The sequence below is a fragment of the Mustela erminea genome, chromosome 10 (genome assembly GCF_009829155.1).
Source record: "Mustela erminea isolate mMusErm1 chromosome 10, mMusErm1.Pri, whole genome shotgun sequence".
Lineage (NCBI taxonomy): Eukaryota > Metazoa > Chordata > Mammalia > Carnivora > Mustelidae > Mustela > Mustela erminea.
Window position 1 is genome coordinate 73,355,498 of NC_045623.1, and position 22,147 is coordinate 73,377,644.

The window sequence follows — 22,147 nt, forward strand, 5'->3', positions numbered from 1 at the left end:
TCGACACAGAGCGGTATAGGGGATCAGAGCAGAATAACCTAAGGCATGAATGCATAAAAGGCAAGGGCTATGTCTACTGGGGAAGAACTAGGCAGGGGCCCTTGAAACCGGACCCCTGAGATCTCCTTTCCCCCAGTCTAACTGAATGTCCAGATCCATCCTCCCAAGCGTCTTTCCACACCAACCCCCCCGCCCCTCAACCTGGTCACAGGAGTGGTCCAGGCGGAGCTCATGCCCCTCCCCACCCAAGCTTTGGAAGGTAAGTTTGGGCCAAGTAGGCAGGATGGTGTGGGAGGTCATGTTAGGGGGGAAGTGCTCTCTTTCCTCTGAGCAGCTCTGGAACCCTCCAATATTTCCGCACAGAGTGAGCATGTGCAGGGACAGCTCATGGAACCCAGCTCTCCCAGCAGTCTGCTCAATAAATGAAATCAGTTCTGTCCCGCAGCCCTGCTCTGACCTCAATTGCAGCTATGCCTGGCTGGCCCCAAAAGGTGGACAGAAAGCCAGTCCTCAAGGAAAAAAGTTGGAGAATGCAGACCTGGACACTGGATCTGACCTGCTGCGGTTTGGGAAGTTTAGGAAGTCTTCCCGAGGGAAGTGATGTCCCAGCTGCATGGTGAAGGCCGATCTGGAGTTAGCCAGGTGAAGGCAAAGTCGACCATGGCTCAGAGAACATACCGAAGTGGACAGTGAGTGGTCCAGGCAGCCCCTTAGAGGTCACAGCCTTGCTGGCCAATCAAAAGGACTGACCAGGCAGGGGCTGGAGTCTAAGGATGACACATCCTGTCTCTGCATCCCCTACAGCCCCATGCCCCTGAACCCCCACAGGGTTAGCATCAGGAAGGGTTTTTTTTTTTTTTAAGAGTTTATTTATTTATTTGACAGAGAGAGATCACAAGTAGGCAGAGAGGCAGACAGAGAGAGAGAAGGGAAGCAGGCCCCGATGCGGGACTCGATCCCAGGACCCCAGGATCATGACCTGAGCCGAAGGCAGAGGTTTTAACCCACTGAGCCACCCAGGTGCCCAGGAAGGGTTTTTGAATGGTTAAGCAGACGAATGAAGGCAGAGGCTGGAGGAGATGCTCTTCCGGCTGAACACCTCCAAGTTCTAGAAATCAGTGCCTCAGTCTTCTACCGTGTCCTCCCTCCCCACCCCTTACCCCCCAATAGGTCCTTACAGACCGCACTGGGAGACAGTGTCGCCTCCTGGAAGGGGATCGTGGCCACACCCCATTCTGGGGAGCGGGGGATTGGTGGGCGGCGACTGGGGAAGGGTGGCTGAAATCAAGCCCCTTCCCCCAGAAGTCTCCCTGCCCCCAAGAGCTCCACCCCCGCCCCCTCCAGGGAAGGTGGGGGAATCCGTCAGGGGCTGCAGACAGAACGGTGCCACCTACGACCCTCGCTCCAGAGTGGCAACGTCTGCAACCCAGGTCCCCCAAAGTCCGGGCTGGAGACCGCGGGGGTGCTGGGAGCTCAGTGTAAGGTGCTAGATGCCGCCGAACTAGAGGAGGGAAGGGGAGGGGGCGGTGCTCAGCGAGAGAGGGGAAGACACTCCGTGAGAACGCCGCTGCGCCGGGCGCAGAGGGGTCCAGCGGCCGGCCGCAGCGACGCGGCGGAGGGGCGCCCGGAACCCGCCGCCCGCGGCCTCTAGGGGCCCGGCAGCCTGGGCCTGCGCCCCCTACCCCTGGCGCCCACACGTCCGTCCCTGGACCCCCATCCCCAGCCTGGGGGATCCTGCCCTCCTGCTGGCCTGGGCTGCTCAGACAAGCGTCCGTCCCACCGGCTCAGGCAAGTGAAAGCCCTACGAGTTGTGGGAGGTGGGAGGTGGGAGGGGGCCAAGGGGATGAGACCAGCAGGAGAGGGCTGCCAGGACAGGGCCACCAGGACGGGTGTCTTTAGGGAATGGAGGAAGCTCCATCCAGCCTGAAACCCCAGCAGAACGGAGTAGTGCCCAGACAAGAGGTCAGGGACATGTAGCCCAGGATTGGGTTTTCCGAAAATAGATGAGAAAGCCATAGAGGGAAACAGGAGAAGGGGACATACAGCATGCGGTGGCTACCTTGAGCCCCCTCTGCTTGACCCTGATCCCTCCCTGCTCTATAACTCAGCCAGAATCTGCCCCCAGGACCCACCTCCAGTCACTGCTCCGTGGACAGCCATCCCCTCCCAAAGCCCAGAGTGATCAGGGAGTCAGAGAGAAGTAGACAGAGTCACTTCGAGACCAGGACCCAGGAGAAACCAGGAAGGCAGGACACCCCTGTGACCAACTCCTCTTTTCCCCATTTGTCTAACCAATGTACTCCACTGTGACCGTAGCAGCACACAAGGGGGACAGAATGCTGGTCCTCCAGGAAAAGTGCTGGAGGACACAGGCGGGGGCACCTGATTTGACCTGCTGACCCCGGGAGTTAGGGAAGGCTCTCTGGGGGAAGCGAAGTCGTGGGGGCACTCTGAGGGTTGAGCTGGAGTTAGCCAGGTGAAGGGAAAGCCAGCCTTGTTTCAGGCACAGGGGACAGAATGTCCACCTGACCACACCTGCTGAGTTCGGCTCCACTAGAGCACAATCCAGGGGGCCTGCCTGGAAGAAGCCAGCCCAAAGGCAATAGTGAGGAGCCCAGGAAGAGTGCAGCCGGCTGGGAGAAATGGAGAAGGGGAGTGGGTGAGGAAGTAGGGAGACTGAAGAGGAAGGGATGGATTCCAGAGACACTCAAGAGGGGAGAATCTGCAGGGACTGGCGATAGATTGGGTTGGAAACGCGTGGAGAAAAGCCTGGGGGAGGAGGAGGAGGGAGGGTGAAGCCCGGGTGTCTGGCAGGGAGTCTGGGCTTTGTAGCAGAAGATGAAGTTTAAGGAGCCTGTTTCGAAGAGGAAGGGAATGCTTCCAGAAGGGAGGGATCAGCAGGGCCAAAGTTGTGGAGAGGGCAAGTTAGCTAAGGACTGAACCTTGTCTGCTAATTTCAGCAATGAGGAGAGAGCAGCATGATGGGACAGAAACTAGACCGGAGTGGAATGAGTCTTGTGGGGGTAAAGTGTAGACAGGTAGGGAGTATAGAAAGAGCTTTGAGTAAGGGAAAGGGAGTGGAGGTAGATGTGGGGTTGAAGGGGGGTCTGGACTGGAGGGTCATGCGTCTCCCGGAGGAGATGCAGTCACAGTGGGGGTGCTGATGAGCACTGACTGGGTGGAGGGAGGGTCCCCAGGAGCCTTGAAGCTGTGAGTGGTGCCAGAGATGCGCCGGCGGGTGGTTTTCTTCTCACCCATTTGCCTTAGCAGTTTGGGCAGAGCCTTGGAGGAAGCAGAAAGCCCCACTGAGGCCAGGTGGAGGTTCTGCTGGGCAGCTTCGGCAGAAGGACAAAGAAACGAAGGACAAAGGCAGAAGCTGCAAGAGAAGGTAAATTGATGGAAGTCAGGCAGTGTGCAGAAGGAAGTGGGTGCCCAAGACTCGCGCGGGGAATGCCAAGAGCTCCAGGACTGCCCCAGATCTGAGAGCGGTCAGAGCAGGAGGCAGTACAGTGTCATGGTCAAGAGCATGGGTTTGGAAGCCGCACCACCTAGGTGTGAATCCCAGATCTGCCACATCTTCCCACCATATCTATGACCCTGGGCAAGTGATGCAACCTCTCGGAGCCTCTGTGTCTGAAACAGGTGGCGAGAGCATCTGCCCATAGACATTCAGGGCGCTGATCTGAGATGACACAGAACATACGCAAAGGGCTTCATAGAGTGTACAGCACACGGTAGGTGCTGTCCAGCTGTTTCTCTAGTGGTAGCTGTGAGGGTATAGTCAAGAGTAGGATGGCTGGGTTTCTCAGAGCTGGAATGGCTCATGGTGCTGACAGGGGTGATGAGACCCCGGGTGGGGGTGCGGGGGTGAGGGAGAGGGTCGCTGAAATGGAATTGGGCCCTGGAGATGAGAAGCCAACCAACTAGGAGGGCACAGGATGGGGCAGTTGTGTCAAGGATGCCGAAGTCTCTCGGAGCTGGGGGGGAGGACTTGGGCTGGAGGGCAGGAAGGCCAGCTCCACACCAGGCAGCCGGCAGTCCTTCCCCCTACCCCTCCCACTAGCTCCAGGCAGCAGAGTTGCATGGAGGGGAGGCAGAGGCCCAGACTGAGGCTGGAGATCCAAATCTGGCCACAGACATGGTCCCTGCTGGGGGCTGAGCGCAAGCAGTCTGGTGGGCAAGTCAGTGAGCACCGGGGCAGGTGAGGAGAGCGGGAGGCGTAGGGCTGCCAGGAGTGCCTCACCTGCCTCAGTGCAGACTTGGTCCGATAACTGCAGAGCTGTGATCCCTGCAGAGTCTAGGGTCCCTGGGGCCCCTCAGCTGTGCAGGAGGCTGGATCCTGTGAGGTGGGCAGAGATCATCTAGGCCAGACTCCTGCTTTCCCAAGAGCAAACCTGAGCCCCAGGGAGGGGACCTTCAAGTCCCTTGCCTGTTGCAGGCATGGGGACCCACTGTAAAGGGGAGGGTGCCATCAGGGCAGCTAGAATGGAACCTCCATTACCCCTAGCATAGGATCCAGCTCTGCTTATCACCAAATTGCCCCCCTACACACTCACACACACACACACACTCCCAGGGGAAGAGAACTCCGGAGCCCCTCTACTGGGCAGCAGCTCATTTACACTGGACAGGCAGGCAACCAAGAGAGTGTCTGTGTGCTGGCTTGTGTCTACAGCTCTCAGGATGTGTGACCTCTGTGTTTGTGTTTCTGAGTATGTCTGCTCACTGAGCGTGTGTGTGTATGTGTGTGCACGCGCATGCACACATGCGTGTGCCCACGCACTCAGGGATTAGGATGATGGGACCCAGGGGTCAGATACGGGAGCCGGGATGCCACACCTTCAGACCTCCCCCTCAAGCCTCAGTTCCAGCTTGGTGAATGTGTGAGGGGGCGGGGGGGGCCTGGGGGGTTGACTGGGGTAGGGGTGGCAGCAGCTCTTTGGGCTCTGGGGAGGCAGCATTGAGCCTGCAGAAGCTGAGAGCCTCCAGGCTAGTGAACAAGCCAGCACTGAGTAATGGAGGTGTGGGAGGCTCCCCGAGGACAGGGAGAGGTTTGGGGGTAGAGAGTATGCTAGAAGTGTTGGGGGCCTGGGAGTTGGCCGAGACTTTCAGGGACTGAGGGGGAACAGAAGGGCTAAGGTTAAGGGAAACAGAGGGGTTCACAGTGAGGAGTAAAGAGCCACACTGAGCAAACAAGGGACTCGATCCCACCTGGAGGACAGCGGCTGGGGCTAGCAGCTACTGCCTGGCCTGAAGCCCCAACCCCTTCGTCCAGAAGCTCCTGAGCACTTGGAGCAGGAACCTGGGGTTGGGTGGCCTGGCCGCTGCCCCTGGTTAAGCAGCTCGTGTCACAGGACACAGACCACCCAGATCCATGAGCTGGGAGGGGCGTGGGGGGTGGCCAGCAGACCTGAGCAGGCTTCAGGCAGAGACTCCCTTTTCCAGGGGCTCTCACCTCCCCCTTCTGAAGACCACCCTCCTTTGGCCCCAAGCTTGTTGACAATTAGCTGGATAGTAATACTCAATTACTACATTTTTTTTAAATCAAACATCTCTATACCCTCCTGTAAGCAGAAATTCTGGTATAGGGGAAACATGGGCTTTTCAGCCTGATGGATCTGGGTTTGAATCCCAGCTTTAACTTGTTACAACTGAGTAAACCAGGGAAAGCTCCTTCCCCTCTGTGAGCCTTGGTGTCCTCCCAATGTCCTGGGTTCAGGACCACAGCAGCTCACACGGTTGTAGCGAAGATTCCCAGTATTAGCGGAGGGAACTTGCTCAGCACAGAGTCACTAGAGAGTGACCAGAACCCCTGGGAGCCGGTAGCTTCTCAGGGGGAGTAACTTAATCCCAACCCAAAACAAAAACCAGCCATATCACAGATCAATGGACCATTTTTCAGGAACCTTTTGCTATTTTGAGAGTCATTCCTGAAAAGCTTCCCATTTTTACCTCCACAACCACAGCTAGGTTAATGAGATAGCAGGTTACGTTCAGAGAACAACCTGGTTAAACCTTCCCCTGCATTCTGACAGCTGAGGTCAGGAAAGGGGCGCAACCCTCCCAAGTTGTCCACCGAAACCAAAGTCAAGAGTCTTGGTCATCTGAGGCTTGGCCTCTAGTGTCTGCCTCTGCCCCAAAGTGCTTCTGTCCTGGACTCCAAACAGAGACCACAAGGCCCCTCCTGCCAGAGGCAGGACAGCAGGGAGGGTGACTGACTCCTAGATCAGGGTCATGGGCAGCTGAATCACAGTGGTCAGGGTCCTTCCTGGGCAAGGAAAGCATGGTTCTGGTCTGGCATGGGCCACGGACTCCTTCCCTAAGCTTTCTCATTCCAAGTCTCAATTTCCCCCATCCCTAGAAGAAGGGATTGAACTAGGTGATTTCTACCAGCTCAGCAGCCTGGAGTCCTCACTAAAGAAAAGGTCTGTTCGAATCCCAGCAACTTAAGATTCAGAGCAATGACCTTCCTTCCGGCTCAGGCAGTGAGGTCGAGGGCTGGACTTGGGATGAAGTAGAAAGACTTGAAGGATTCGGGAAAGCAAGAGCATCATCTCAAAGGTTCCTGCCTCTGAAATTAAATTCGGAGACCCAAAAAGAATAGCATCAGTGACACCCCACCACAGAGCCACCCAGAACACTTGCCACAAAACAGTACCCCACGGCGCTAAAGGGCCACAGTCCCCCAGAGGGAGACAGTGGCCCAAACTGAATAGCGACAGCTCAGCGTCCCCACCCTTTGCACCACAGATCCCAGCCAACCAGGGTCAAGATACCCACTGGCCAGGAGCCCTTTCTCTGCCTGGGGTGGGGACTCTGGGGGTAGTTAACCTTCCAGAGCCAACTCGACCTCCCTGGAGCAGCTAAGAATCCTTCCTTGGCAGTTAGCCCTTGGAAGCTCAAGCCCCTGTTAGTGCTTGTGTTGCACTGAGTGTATTAAGCCAAGGAAGGAGGAAAGTGAATTCACCTTTCTGGAGAGACCCACACAATGTGCGGGTCCCCTCCTCTGCCGTTGACCTTGGAGCAGTGTCCTTGCTGATTGCAGGAGCTTATCTACAGGGCCTGAGGAGAGTCTGAACCCTGGGCTCCAGCAACTCCGGCTCCTAGAGCATTCCCCCCAGCATTTAGCACACCCAGCCCGAGGCTAGGCTGAGAACGGGGCCCTGGGAACACCAGGTTTCAAGTCCTGACGCCACCACGGCCACTCAAAGGTCTTGGGTGAATTTAGTTAATCTTTTTGTGCTTCAGTGTCCTTCTCTATAGAACAGGGCTATAATACTGATACCTAATCTCATCCTATAAAAACTAAACCAGCTGTTACTGCAAACACAGAGGCCAGGCAGAGAGAGGCTGTCCGGATGAGGAGGGTGTGATCCCTCCCTGGCACTAGCCTTGGCTTTCACTCACCCAGTCTCAGATTCTCTCCAGCCCCAGGGTGTGCAGGCCTTGAACGTGCAGGAAGGACAATTCAGGTCTCAGCTCTGGTTCTGTTCCCCAACTCCATCTGACCAGCCTCCCCAGATCTGAGACCTTTCGGCCCCCTTCTCTGGCAACCTCCACAGTGACAACGTGGCTAACATTTACTGAACTCTCACTATGTTCTGGGCCCTGTGGTAAGCCTCTGATTCAGCTGAAAGCATGTAATTCTCACTACAGCCTGAGAGGTAGGCTGTGTTACAGGGGTTAACACTGACACACAGAGAGGCCGCTGGTCCAGGTCGTGGTCAGCTGCTCACCTGGCATGCTCTACTCCCACCTGGGGTAGCACTATCCCATTACCCCCCTCCCATCCCCACTCAGAGCCCTTTTCTGACATTTTGTCACAGTCCTGACACAGCTCCATACCTATGATCTCAGCCTTTGAGGGCCTTTATACCTGTGATATCATGTTCTAGAACAGAATTCTCAAAGAAGTTATGAATCTCTAGATTCTAATTACATTACCCTTGCTTCCGCATGCACTCCCAGAATTCTAGAATTTAGTGATAGATCCCAGACCCAGATACAACTAGAGAATCCTAGAGAAGAATTCTGACACCCAGTGATTGGGCTTTCAAGTCTAGGTTCAATAGTAGAATCCTGGGGGTGGGATGGGAGTAGGGTTGGAATCTCATAGAAAGCCCAGTCTGCGAAGAAGGATCTGGGGTCTGCTCCAGCCTCTGTGGAGACTGGCCCTTCTCACTGGACATCTGAAACATCAGGGCTCCTCACTCTCACATGGTCACTCCAGGACTTCATCTGATGGTCAGGAAAGCTAATGTCACAGTCGTGCCTAGCAGAGCCTAGGGCGAAGACTCCCACCCAGACCAGGTGTCAAGGTCATTAGGTCCTGGTCCTGGTCCTGGCTCTTGGGTAAATTGCTAGACCTCTTTGGGCTTCAGTTTCTTTATCTGGACAAGGAGGGACTTGAGCAGATGATTTCTAAGGCTTCTTCCACTTGGGAGATGGAGGAAGTTCTCCAAATTCCAGGAGCTGACACCTGCCCTCTCATTAGCACTACGGGTCATAACGATATCATTTGATGAGCTCCTAGGCACATGCTGAGCCACTCACTCCCTTAATTTAATTAATGCAGGAAGGCTTCCTGGAGGAGAGGGGGTAGGGGGGCTGTGTCATTCTGGAGGAGTAGAGAGAGGACAGCCACCAGAGCCTCAGGGGTCTGAGTTGGGAAACAATGGACAGACCCTACCCAAACAGGATGGGTTGTGCTTCTCAGAGGCAGAAGCCAGGGGTTTGGCCAAGATGACCGCTGCCCTCCCTGGCACCGAACCGAGAGTGGTGGAAGCCAAGTGCCCCGCTGACCGTCCCTCCCGCTCTGTGCCCGCAGGACGACGACGGTGAGCTCGCACACGCCATGCAGGCCGGGCCAGGCCCACGGCAGGACGGGGCCTGATGGGTGCCCCGCGTCCCCAGGCCCATGCCGCCCCCAGAGAAGAGCCGAGGCCCCGCCGCCCGGCCGCCCGCGGGCCGCGCTCCAGGCCGCCTGCCGGGCCTGCCGTCGCCGGCGCTGCTGTGCGCCTGCGGCCTGTGCGTGCTGCTGGCGGGCGTGAACGTGACGCTGGTGGGCGCCTTGGCCTCCTTCCCGCCCCGGAGCAACGCGCCGCTCGTGGTGGGGCCGGCGCTGCTGGCTCTGGCGCTCGGCTGCTTCGCCGCCTGCTGCGTGTGTAGCCGCCGGGGCCCCGCGCTCCGTCCGCGCTCGGCGGCGACCTCGGGCTCCGGCCGGGGCGGCGGCGGCGGCGGCGGGCCGGTGGCGCTGGAGATGGAGAGCAGCGAGCGCACGGCGCAGGACACCACGGCCGTGCAGCTCAGCCCTGCCGCCTCGGCCGCGTCCTCGGGCCACTCCAGCCCCCGCCCCTTCGCGCTGGACGCCCCCGCGCCCGCAGCAGTCTACGCGCCGCGCACCGAGGTTGTCCAGCTCAACCTGCCCCGGGAGCGCGTTGCCCCCTAGCGGAGCGCGTGCCGGGCCCAACTCCCAGTCCGGGCTCCCGCAGTTGGTGCCACTTAAGTAAAGAGAGGACCGGGAGAGAGGAAGGAAGAGAAGAAGGGGAAGAAAAGTGAGATTGTTTCCGTATGGGTCCGATGCTGGGCACAAATGGCCGCATCTGTCCCATGTCTGGAACTTCTGGAGGGGAGAACGGCAGTGAAGAGGCACACTCACCAAAGGAGGGAGCAGTGCCTTGGCCCTTTAAGTGGGGTCGGCTGGGCCCTACTTTAACCCACTCTCCAGACTCAATGAAATAGGCCCCTGGCCCTTCCATCCCCCCCCCCCCGCCGCCACCACCCATGGCACGTGGGCACTGTGAATGGAGCCACTCTGAGAGGGGGCGAACTCCCAGCAAGGCCCCTGACCCCAAGGGATGGGAGGAAGCAGGGCCAGAGAAGAAGGTCAGCCTGGGCTGTCTGCTCTCCCCTCACACTGTGAAAGGCCACCAGCTTTCCCTTCTGCTCCTCCCTGCTCTCCTCGTCTCTGCCCCCAACATGATCTTTTGGGATGAAGGGGCAGGGGCCCTGATTTGAGCCAGGATAGTCTCCTAAGGCAGAGCAAGGTTGAACATCTGACTGGTAGAGCAGGGGGAGCTGGTGGTGAAGCACGGACAGGGGTGAATGATGAGCAGGCTGGGTGCCTCCAAGTAGGAGGGCCTCAGTGTGGTCTGCACTGTGCCATCCCGACATCCCTCACTCCTCAATAAAGCACCTTTTTGGTGTCAAGTCCCTTGTGATGGCGTGGCCCGGAGGGAGGGGCTGACTGTGGAGCTTTTGGCTGGACACCTTGACTGGGGCCCTCCCAGCCAAGCGCTTCATCTGCCTTGCACCAACCCCTCCTGGATGCCTGGAAGGGGACCCCAGGGGAGCAGAGTATGTAACTAGGAACCTCCGTGAGAACAGGCGTGAGAGATTGGGGCCTGGATGAATACGAGTGTCTGTGCTCGGGGTTGCCTGGCTACGTGTGTGAGGTGGGGAGTGTGGGCGTATTTGGGTAACACTGTCTGACATCATCCATGAATGTGAGAGTGCGTGGGGTGTGTGTGGTGGTGGTGAAGGGGTGAGTCACCCGTGAGAAGGGTGAGAGAAGGGCTCCCCGGGGCTATGCAAAGCCTAAAGCTTTCTCCCGGCCTGCCTCTGCTCCACTGGGACTTCCCACCTGCCCTTGGAACGGCTGACCCCTCTCAGCCTCGGAATACCCCCTTCATCTGACCCCCTCCCTGCCTCTGCCTCTCCTGCCGTCTCCCCCACCCACTGACCTGGAGAAGAGGGAATCTATCTCCATAGGTGCAAAGCAGGTCATCTCTATTAATTCACAGGGATCGATGGGCCCTAACCTCTGAAGCACCCAGCCCCTGGAGCTGATGACCTTTCCTTGGAGCACATCCCCACCCCCACCGTGTGTGTGTGTGTGTGTGTGTGTGTGTGTGTGTGTGTGGCGCGTGCACACTCGCATACATGCAAGGAAGGCCGCCTGCCCAGGCTTCAGTCCTGTCTTGTTTCTTCTGGATCACTGGTCTGCAGCCTCAGACGCCACCTGCTGCTGCCTTCCTTGGTAGAACAGGAGGTGAGAGGGGCCACTGCTGATGTTGCCTTGGGATGTGGTCTGAGCCACCCTCCTTAGGAGGAGGCACCCCAGATTCTAGCCCTGGAATGCTAGCCCCAACCCAAACCCCTCTCCTGCCTGCTGGCACAGGCCTGGAATGACATCACCAGGGCTCCTTCCTCTTCTCCCCACCTACAGAGACTTCCAGATCCTGTCTGGGAGCCTGGATGCTGGGGAGGAAGAGTGAGCATGTGCTAAGCGCTTGAGGCAGTGGGCCCCAGATGGATGGTGTGAGTGAACAGAATGGGGGGGTGGTGCACCAGGGGCAACATTGACTTCCTGGAGTCTCCCTTCCACTGCCTCCCCCGGGGGGAAGGTCATCGTTTGTCCCATCTGTGCCCCCTTCCCTACCACGGGCACACCAGGAAATAGTCTCCATACCCCAGGGTCCACTTTGCAATCACCCAGCCCTAGCAACCACTCCCTCACCTCCCCAACACCCAATGCCCCCGCCCCCCCCCATCTTTCTGGTCCTGCTACTCCAGGGATCTCCTTCCCTCATACTCCTTCAGGCCCTTCTAGGGCACCAGCAAGGCCTGGGAGCACCCCACTCTCTCACACAGAGGCTGGGCGCTTGCTCGGTCCCCACCCATCTATGGACCCTCCCAGACAGGCATCAGGGGACTGGTGTGTGGAAAGTGAGGACACAACTCTGAGAGCACAGGGCAGCAAGCTTCCTGCCCTGGAGGAATTTGAGCAGGGACACTGCAGAGCGGCATGGGGATGAGGGCCTGACACCCCCCCCAACCCAACTCCCACTCTGAAACTCTGAGAATTGAAGTACCAGGGCCTGTCCTCAGAAGTCCAGGAGCTGCTGGTTCTTCTGAAAGGAGGGGTGCTTCCTGGGGCCTGTGGGGCTCAGGGATGGTCAAGCGAGCCCCACTTCCCAGAGGGAACTCCCCATAGCATGGGATGGAGGAGGCCACAAAGGAGCTGGGAATTCAGATCTCCTCCTTGTCTTCCCACTGCAATAAATGAGGGTAGCCACTTACGAATATTTTTTTACTGATTAATTAAACAATTCCTGAGCCCTACTATGTGTCCAGCACTGGGAATATAGTGGTAAGCAAGCAAGCAAGCTCTGGCAGGTGCAGGAGGGGCTTATATTCTACTTGGGGGAGACAGACAATAAACAAGTAAGTAAGTAAACAAGACAAAAAAAAAAAACACTAGCTAGCAGAAGTGCTATGCAGAAAAATCACAAAAAGGTGTGCCAAGGGGACTTGGTGAGTGGCTGGGAGGTCTTCTCTGAGAGGTGACATCTGAGCTGAGCTCTGCCAGACAGGAGTTAGCCATGCAAAGGTCTAGGGCAAGAGCATTTCAAGCTCAGAAAATGGCCAGTGCAAAAGGTGTAAGGGGAGAATGAACTTCACCTATGTGTCTCCGGCAGAGAAAGAAGGGCTGTGGGGACAGAGGTGGGAGATGGAGTTGGGGAGGGTGGGCGGGGGGGCACGTTGCTTAGCTCACGTACAGTTTAGTGAGCCAGGGGGTGGGGTTGGGCTTTTATCTCAGTGAACTGGGAGCCACTGGAGGGTTTTAAGCAGAGAAGTGACATAGTCTGATTTATGATGGTAAAGATAGCTCCGCCTGCTGTGTGGAAAATAGAGTGTTGAGGGGCAAGTGGGAAAACAGGGGCAGGGTTGGGAGGTTATGGCAGTGAGAGGTGCTGGGGGCTGGGATTGAAGTGGTGGCTGGGAAGTGGACAGATTCCACACCCATTTTTGAGGTCTCCCTGTTGGGGAAGTTCAAGAGGTGTGAAGGAGAGAAATCCAGGAGGGACTTCTAGAAATTTGTTTTGAGCAACTAGGCGGAGGGCTGGGGGAGAGCCAGGGCTGTGGTAAGATGAAAGGTCTGTTACCGCAGTGGAGCTGTCTTGGAGTTGCTGGAGGCACAACTCTGAGTTCTGGAAAGGGGATATAGATTTAGAAGCTGTTGGCTTCTGGGTGATGGAGAAGCCATGAGTCTAGATGAGGCAACTGAGGAGAGATGAAGACAGAGAACTCAGAATCTAGAATAGTCTAGAAAACTCTGGGTCCAGGGGAGGGAAGGAGACCTGAATTACCCAGCTCTGAATCTCACCCAACCTTCTGCTGAGACAGGTGCCTTTCCAGTGAGGTCTGTGGCCTAGGAGTTGGGGATTCAGGAGAAGTGAGTGGAATGTGAGATCCAAAAGATTAGCAGTTCTGTTCTGCACCCAAGTACTCACCTGGTCCAAGGTAGGTATGCATTAGATATTTGTTGAATAACCGAATGAGTAAAAGGTGTGGATCTTACCCCACGGCTGAGACCAGAGGTCTCCAGTAATAGAGTATTATTAAGATGCCTGCTCTGGGGAGAAAGGAGAAAATCTCCTTACATGTGTGGGAGTTCCCCTGGCCAGTTGCTTTTTTCTGCTTCTTTGTGGGAGAGAGGGTGACACAGGAATATAGAGCTGGCTAGATGGACATGGATAGATGGGCTCCCAGAAGCAAGAAATGGCCAGAGAGATAGGCTAAGCCTGAGGAAATCGGCACTGCTAAGGAGCACCACCAGAGGGCACTCTGGGCACATGACAGGGGATAGAGACGTCGCAGCCCAGCCAGGCTACCCAACTTTGCAATGCACTGAAGAAGGGGAGCAAGGAACTGGGCATGTAAGGGGTAGGGGGTGTTAAGTCACATAAATTTACCGACACCTCCAAACCAGAAACCTGACCCTATTGTGCCGGGAGGCCTGACTCTGGACAAAGACAGCCTTTACCAGGGGTCACAGGTAGGTCCTGAGTCTGGTCATAGACTGAACCTTCACCTTGATCCTAGACTGAGCCTTCACCCCATTCCACACTGAGTCCCGACCTAAATCTGGTCATACTCTGGGCTTTGATCCTGCCTGCCTGGTCCCTACACTGAATCCTGATCCTGTGTTTTAGACTGGGTTTTGACTCAGTCCATGGACTAAACCTTGATCTTTATCAAAGATTGAACCCTGACCAGGACTCAGACTGAGTCTAGATCATGGACAAATATTAACCCTTTATTCTGGTGTTAGACTGAATCCTGACCCTCACCCCATACTGAGCCATCAATCTAGTCCCAACCTGAACTCTAACCCTGACCCATACCCTGACCCTGAACAAAGCCTGAATTTTCATGAAGGTCACAGCCTGAGTCAGGTTTCAGCCCCAGAAGGAAATAACTCCTAGAAATACTTTTGAGGGTAAGATAATTCTCAGTCTCTGAATGGTCCAGAAACTCCTGGACATTGGAGCCCTGAGAGGTCAGGTAGAGAAAGGTTGTCCAGGACATGAGAAGGAAGGAGAGCTAGGCCTTCTCCCAATACCCTTGGAGCTCCAGTGGGGCCTTCCTGTCTGCTTGTGTGTCTAGGGGGGTCCAAGGCTGGGATTTTCTTCCATTTGTACTTCTGACTCCCCAAAAACCTTGGGCAAGTCCCTTTTGTTGTCTACTCCTTGTTACCTTTCAGGGACAAGGTAAGAAGAAGGTGTCCTTCCATGGACCAGGCCATGACTGACGGCAGGCTGGAAGAGAAGCTCCTTCACTCTAGGAGCTCACTCTGGCTGTTCATTCCAAATAGGCAAAGAAAAAGTGAACCATGCTCAAGGTGGCACCAGCCAGGCCTCAGCCTCAGGTTGGCAGGCGCCCGAGAGCATACAGGAGGTGTGGTTCAGGAAGTAGAAGTCCCAGAGGTCCCCGAACCTTCTTGGGGTCTGTTGTCTGTGAGGGCTGGGAGGTTCTCAAGGGACCACACACCTGAGCCCAGGACACCCGGACCGGTTCAGTTTCTGCCCTACTCGGGGTTCAGCCTGGGCACCTTGCCCTGCAGGCGCGTGCTGGCCTCTATGAGGCCCAGTGGGAGCCCAGTGGCCAGCTCACCTTGAGAGGCAGTGAGGGCAGGAGTGAGGGCCAAGCCAGGCAGGAGCCTGGGCGGGGAGGGGGAGGGGAGGCGCTAGTCAAAAAACGCTGACGCCAAAGACAATGAGCTCTCCGAGGCTGAGGCAACTCATTTGGTCCCGGCCACGCTTTATTAAATTCTCATAAACCTGTCAGGGGGGACAGGGCTCGCTTCAGTTTACCTCATTAGCCCGACACAATGACAGTGAGGGGGGGCAGACAGAGGGAGGCGGCGGCAAGGGGAGGCCCTTGCTCAGTGCTGAGAACTGAGCCAGCCGGGAAGATAATTGAATTAAGTGGCTTTTGTTAATGGTTTTTAAGACTCCGAAGTGTAAATAACATTTAGGGGCTTTCTTTTAATGGTGCTGGGGTTTTAGAGACCCAGGGAGCTTAGAGGAGGCCCAGCAGGTCCCTGCCCTTCTCCCCCACCCCAGGGGAGCCCCCGGGGAAACGCTGAAGTTAGACTGGGAGGAGTAAGGGGAGGGGACAGAGATGGTAAGACAACTTCCTGGAGAGTCTTTGAACAGTGAAGGGCGGGGCAGGTGGGCGACGTGAGGGGGGCAGTGCCAACCGTGATGACCTGCCTGGCCTGGGATGCCAGCACTGGACAAAATAGCCAGAGACATTCCTGGGACATTACCGGAGGCATGGCTTGGGAGTGTTCAGGGGACTGGGCATCCTGGGGCACCCAGTGCTCATTCCTCACTGATGCGTCATGGGACTCTGAAGTTATGGCTTTATTGCTTATTGCCAGGGGGAGGGGCTCCCTGGGAGGTGGTGAGCCCCTCATCACGGTACATGTGGGAAGGCTATTGCCAGTGGATTACACTAGACCCCAGGCCTCCTAAGGGAGACTGGAAGTGAACTGCACAAAGGGGTGGGGGGTTCACTTCTCTGGGGGCACAGGAAGGGCCTGGGGGAGCTGAGTGCAAGGAAACAGACAAATGGGCAAATTGTTTTGGAACCCAACCCCTGGCTTTCCTCAGTGACAGCATCTCCCTCCCTGCAAATAGGACCAGGTCCAGGACTTCTCTGGGCTGGAGGCAAAGGGCTCCGACTAGATCCCAAGGAGCTGGAGGTATATTGGGGTAGGACTAGCCCTAGGCCAGCCCACAAAGGGTTAAGGCGTTAATCGCCCTGCATGTGACAAAGGGAAGTGAGTTTTCTGATCCAGAAAGGATCAGTCCCTAGGACGCCCCATCAGACCCTACAGCGTGAAATTACACCCCAGCAGGGGTGCCCCCCCCCCAACTACCCGCCTAGGCCTGGCACAGGATTAGGGCCTGGAGTCATCAGTTTAATGGCTCCTACCTCCCCTCCCTACCCCTCTTCCCCAGAAGCCTTTAGTCCTGCCTCCAGGCTGGGGCCAAACTCTTCACTCACCCACCGTCCACCTGGCTATGGGTCTGTCCGGTCATTCTGGCCTCACTCTTGGTCTGGTCATTCCATCAGTCTCCTTGTCTGAGCCCTGACCCCCAGCCCCATGCACTGAGCCTTGACCCCACTCCCTATTCCAGTTTCTTTGTAACCCTCAATCAGCACTGTGCCTGTTCTGGCCTCACCGCTTATCTAGGTGTGGGTTGTCTCCCCACTAGCACTCGGTGCTTTGGAGCAGAGCCTGTCTTGTTCGGCACTGTCTCCCCAGTGGCCGGGTCTGGCCCATAGATGGTGCCCAATAGAATGAGCTAACTGAGGGGCCTCCCCTCCACCTCACAGAGACTGTGCTGTGGTCCCCAAACTCTGGACATCAGGACTCAAGGTGGAGAGGTAGGAGCTGAAGCCTGGGCCCAGCCAGGGCCATGGCCTGCGGGAGAGACAGGGGGCTGTGCCGGTGCTCTGATCAGGCCCAGCCTCATCTCTTACTTATGGATGCCTGGAGACCCTTATACCCACTTCCTTGGACTGCTACTAGGCCTTTGCCACACAAGGGCCTCTAAGCCCCATCCGCACCTACAGCTAGACACACCCAGCACAGGGAGAGAACATTCCCTGTCTCTGGATAGACAGCTGAGGAAACCAGGGGGCGGGGGTGGGGGCAGTGAAACCATACAGGAGAGAGAACCTGGCGAGACATTCAGAAAGCAAGGCTGTCCAAGGCAGGCAGGCAGCCTGTAGAAACTACCCTCCAACCTCTACGCGAGGTTGGACACAGAGGCTCCCGAAAAGCCAGGGCTTGCCCAAGGCCACACAACAAGGGCAGACAGAGGTCAGGTTCCCGAGGTTCGAGAGCTTGTCGTTCACCCCGCTGCTCCAGTTCATTTTGACAAGAATGGTATTTAGGCTGAACACCGGCTCCGAGCCAGGCTTTGGGCCATGCCAAGTCCTGCTCAGGGTGTTCTATCTGACTGTAGCTGAGAGGGCTCAAGAGAGGGAGGGGGCTTCCTCTCCCCTGGTGTAATCAGGCAAGGCTGCCTGGAGAGGGTGGCTTGTGAATGGGTTCTGAATAACAAATAGGCTTTCCCCAGGAGGAATCAGCAGGAGCAAACATGTGGGAAAGGGCATCCTGAGTGTGTGAGGTACCACATGGTTTAGTTGGACGTTCCAGAACAGATATCACGTGCACAGACCCCAACCCCACTCCAGGCCAGGCCTGACGAGGAGGTGGCCGATTTCAGCCCAGTATGAAGAAGAACTTCACGAGAGTCAGACCTGGTAATGAACTTCCCAGCCCTGCGGATCTGTGACCAGGAGCTGGGTTTTGGTGACCACTCCTGCCCACAGGGGGATTGCATTAGAGACCCCTGAAGACGTCTGTTCTCAGAACCTGCAGCAGAAATCTCCAGGCCATCCCCAGCAGGAAATCTGTCACCCTCACTCTTGTCCATTCCCTGGGGTTCAGCAGGATTCTGATGGCTGGAAGAGGGGAGAAGGAGATGAGGAGGCAGGCAGAGAGACTCGTCTTCCAGCTCCTCAGGGTCCTTCCTGAGTATCTGTCGCTTCCACCCAGCCCAGTCTAAGGGACTTAAGTCCAAGCCTAACTTAAAAACAGGACTAAGATCCTGCATGGGACTTTTCCCATATCCCACAGTTGGAGAGGCGGTTGGAGCCGCACGGTCTTTCTCAAGGTGGCTTACAGAGAGCAGACTAAAGGTGAGCCTGAATGAGGAAAGCCTTTCAGGCCTTCCTGTCCGAGATGCCTCCAGAGGGTCTGGGTGTGCCGGGGAGAGGGCTCTGGGTCTGAGGATGTCCTGTACCTCCCAAAAGAACAGAAACTCCCTTCTGTCTGTCCCATGTTGACAAGGGTCCACGTCAGCCTGACCCGGATTCTTCCTGAGGTCATGGAGCTCCTGTCTTCTGGGTGTTCTCTCCTCTGAAAGAATCTTAAAGTAAAAAAACAAAGCGTCTTCTCCCCACTGGCCGCCCAGCACGTTTGCGTGGAAGCGGGGGGAGGGACGGGGCGACCTGTGAAGGATCCAGGCTGCCAGGGCTGCCCGGCTGCTCAGGTGGAGACGGCAACAAAGAACGGCTTTGTTGCACACACGCTCACGCTCACACGCACCCGCACACGCCCCACACAAGCTCTTTCCAAGAACGGCTCTCCAAGCCGGGTTGCCAAGATAAAGGAGCCACTGGGTGGTCAGCCCCCAGGAGGAAATATCGCTCCTGTGGCCTTTGTTGTTCAAAGGGCTTTGCGAAATCTCCAGACTCCTCTTGGAACTGATCCCGGGCTGAGGTGGCGGGTTTCCCCGCAGCTGGAGGTGGAGGCCAGGACAGCGCTCAACCTCCCAGGCCTGGCGGGGAGAAGAGAGCCCCGGGGGGCCAGGCTTGCAGTCCTGAGCAGCACAGCAGCTTTAGTGTTTCATTTCCATTCTTAGCTCACTCAATTCCCATGAGCCTGGGGGTAGGCAGAGATCTCCCCATTTTATAGAGGTAAAACAGAGGTTCAGAAAAGCCTACAATTTATTAAATGGCCCCACAGGGAATTAATGCTAGGAATGAAACTGACTTGGCCCCAGGCAGACATAGCTCAGCTCTGGCCCCATTCTGAGCCCCAACTCTGACCTCTAATTGAGCTGTGACTTGTTCTAGACTGAGCCCTGCCGCTGGCCTCGGTTGATCCCTGATCCCAGCTACACACAGAGCTTTGACCCTGGCCCCTAACAGAGTTGCCAACTACCCCAGATGGATCCCTGATCCTTGCCTCAGATTGCCTCTCCGGTTAGCTTTAAGCCTCATGAGGTCAGAGGTCTGTGCTTCTCATTCACCACCCCCCACTTTACATTTCAAATAATCATGATTTTATCTGTTAGACTATATATAGGGCCAAGGGAATGAGTTGGTCTAGGTTGCCAGCACTGAGTATAGCAAAAGCAATAAAGAACAAGTATTTATTGAGCGATTACTAAATGGCAGGTGCTAAGTGTTTAACAGATGCTATCTCATTTAATCCTCACCAAGAACCCTGAAGTAGGTATTATCCTGAGTGCATTTTACAGATGAGGACACTGAGCCCCAGGGTCACACTAGGAGGAATAGAAGTACAGGATGCTCTTAGTAGTTCCCTCATCCATCACATTCAGCTGCCTGGTGAGGGCTGGGGCCAGAGAGGGCAGCCATGGCAGTGAGAGAAAGTGGCAGACGCGAGGAGCTGACAGCCTTCTGGAGACAGAGTTTCTGAAACCACAGAACCGCCAGGTGAGGAGCACCTAGGTGGCTCAGCTGGTGAAGCATCTGACTCTTGCTCTTTTTTTTTTTCTTTTTTTAAGATTTTATTTGTTTATTCAAGAGAGGACAAGGGGAAAGAGGGAGCACAAGCAGGGGGAGCATGAGAGGGAGAAGCAGTCTTCCCTCTGAGCAAGGAGCCCGATGCATGGCTTGATCCCAGACTCTGGGATCATGACCTGAGTCAAAGACAGATGTTTAAGGACTGAGTCACCCAGGCACCCCATCACTCTTGCTCTTGATTTCAGCTCAGGTCATGATCTCAAGGTGAGATCCAGCCCCACATGGTGCTCTGTGCTCAGTGGGGAGTCTGCTTGGAGATTCTCTCCCTCTGCTCCTCCCTCAGCACTCTTACTCTCTCTCTCTCAAAATTAAATAAACCTTTCAAAAGGGGGGGATTGCAATGAGAGAGGCAGACCAGCTATATCATTTGTGGAGTCCAGTGCAAAATGAAAGTGCGGGGCCCTTGCTTAAAAATGAAGGATTTCAAGGTGGCAACATGGGACCATTCTAGGGCTTGAGGGCTTGGCCACAGGTCACATGTCCATGAAGGTAGCCCTGAGAGGGAGGGCGTGTGGATCTGGGGCCGGGAGTGTCGGAGGACAGCTTCAGCTGCGTACCCACTCTTCCGTGGGCATTTGCGAGGCGTCTTCAACAGCACCAGGCAGCAGTCACGGAGTCTTCCTGGGGGGACTGTGGGGCTGGGGGGGGGGGCCTGTGCGTGGAGGGGATGTGGTGCCCCTCTCTGTGCATCCCAGGGCACCTGTCTGGAGTGTAAACTGAGAAGAATGCACGTTTGGGGGTGGGATGAGTGTGTGTGGAACATCCAAGCACCAGACTGTGCGCTGTGTGTCTGAGGCCTTGTGTGGGAGGTGTGTCCGTGTGGAGGGGAGAGACAGACACCCTGAATCTGTGGAGTCCAGTGCAGAAGTCAGCACATCCTGCATGTATGAGAGATGTGTATGTGGGGATGTGTGAATGAGAGAAAAGGTGCGTGTGTAATTGTGAGTGTATAGGAGTGTGCCCGTGAATGTGTGCCTAGCCCCGCCTTCCCTCCTGGGCCCTGGCCTGGGCTGCCTTTCCTGCTGTGAGGGGCTCCAAGGTGAACATGTCCCCCAGCCCAGCCCCCAGGCCTTAGTGGAGCCAGAACCTCCTAGAGACATTCCAGACTGCCATAGGGTGGGCAGAGCTGTGGGCTGCCTCCTGGGCTGCTGGGGTGATCCCGGGCCAGTGGTGTCAGGTTCCCGGGGCTGCCCGGGCCCTCCCTCCGCAGCCCTCTGAGGGCCTTTGTTGGAAGTTCAGACAAACTTGTCAGGGGGGCGGGCAGGAGGCCACCCTCTAATCGGCTTTCCCAGAAGGGAGAGGAGAATGAGAGATTGGGCGTGGAGGGGGTGGCGCTCCAGGCCCCGCAGCTCTGTGGGAAAGAGTGGGGGAGGGGCAGACCTAGCCCTACTGGCCCCAAAAGGGTCCATCCCCCACGACCTCTCAGAAGGTTCTCTGTCCCCTAGGCCCCTGAGAGATTCAAAGAACACTGGGGCCAATGCCCAAGAAACGTAAGATTTGGGGGAAACTTCAGACACTCCCCCTTCTGCCTTTCTGATCTCACCCACCACTGGCTGTTCCCACACCGGTGGCATGCCAAGCACTCAGCCCCTCGGACTCCTCAAGGCTTCCTCCTCTTTACCTCATCTGAGCCTCCCAGGAAGCAGGCTGGACATGATTAACTATTCCCATTCAACAGAAGAGGATACTGAGGACCAGAGAGAGGCAGTTATCTGCCTTAGTAAACAGCAAGCTGAGAGTAGCTTATCCCAGCTCCATAAGGACCTTCTTCTCTTCATTGCATTTCCCGGAGGTCCCGTCACACTCCGTGTGATCTCATGTAGTGACAAGGCTTCATCTGCCATGTCTCCGTTGACAACTACCAAGGTTAAGAGTGTGGATTCTGAGGTCAGCTGGGGTCACACCTTGGCTCACTTATTACTAGCTGCGTGGTCATGGGCGAGCATCGAACCTCTTTGTGCCTCAGGGTCCTCATCTATAAAATGGAGATAATAGTACTTACCACATAGAGTTGTGTGAGGAATGGGGGGACTGAACGTTTGTGAAGTTCCAGGCCCAGGGAAAGTGCTACGCGGTATTTGTTAAATAAATTCGAATCGAGGTCAGCAGAGCAGACCCCCCCCTGAGCCCCAGTCCTGTACACTCCAACAACTTCCCTTGAATAAATAAATTACAGAAAGGCCCTTCAACTGCCACAAACAAAGCCAGTCGGGGCTCAGGCTCATTTGTTCACACGCGCCCCAGCCCAAGGGTCTCCATCTACCACGTGGCCAAACCAGAGACTCAGGAGCGCCCTTGACCCTTCCGTGGCCTATAGTCACCAGAGTAATTCTACTTCCTAAATTTCTCATCAATCCAACACTTTCTCCCCTGACCTCTCCTCCCAGTCCAAGGAAAGCCACCCTCCTCTTACGGGGACATGACCACGACCTCCCCTCTGGTCTCC

The 22,147-nt window shown here is 56.2% G+C and overlaps 1 protein-coding gene across 1 annotated transcript; it reads left to right on the forward strand.

Annotated features, from left to right (window-relative positions):
• The first annotated feature begins 3,273 nt into the window (after positions 1-3,273).
• TMEM275 (transmembrane protein 275) lies at positions 3,274-10,196 on the forward strand. Its single transcript, XM_032302890.1, has 2 exons — positions 3,274-3,388; positions 8,828-10,196. Exon 2 carries the CDS (start codon positions 8,918-8,920, stop codon positions 9,446-9,448), a length of 531 nt encoding a protein of 176 aa, XP_032158781.1. The 5' UTR covers positions 3,274-3,388; positions 8,828-8,917; the 3' UTR covers positions 9,449-10,196.
• The last annotated feature ends 11,951 nt before the right edge of the window (positions 10,197-22,147 follow it).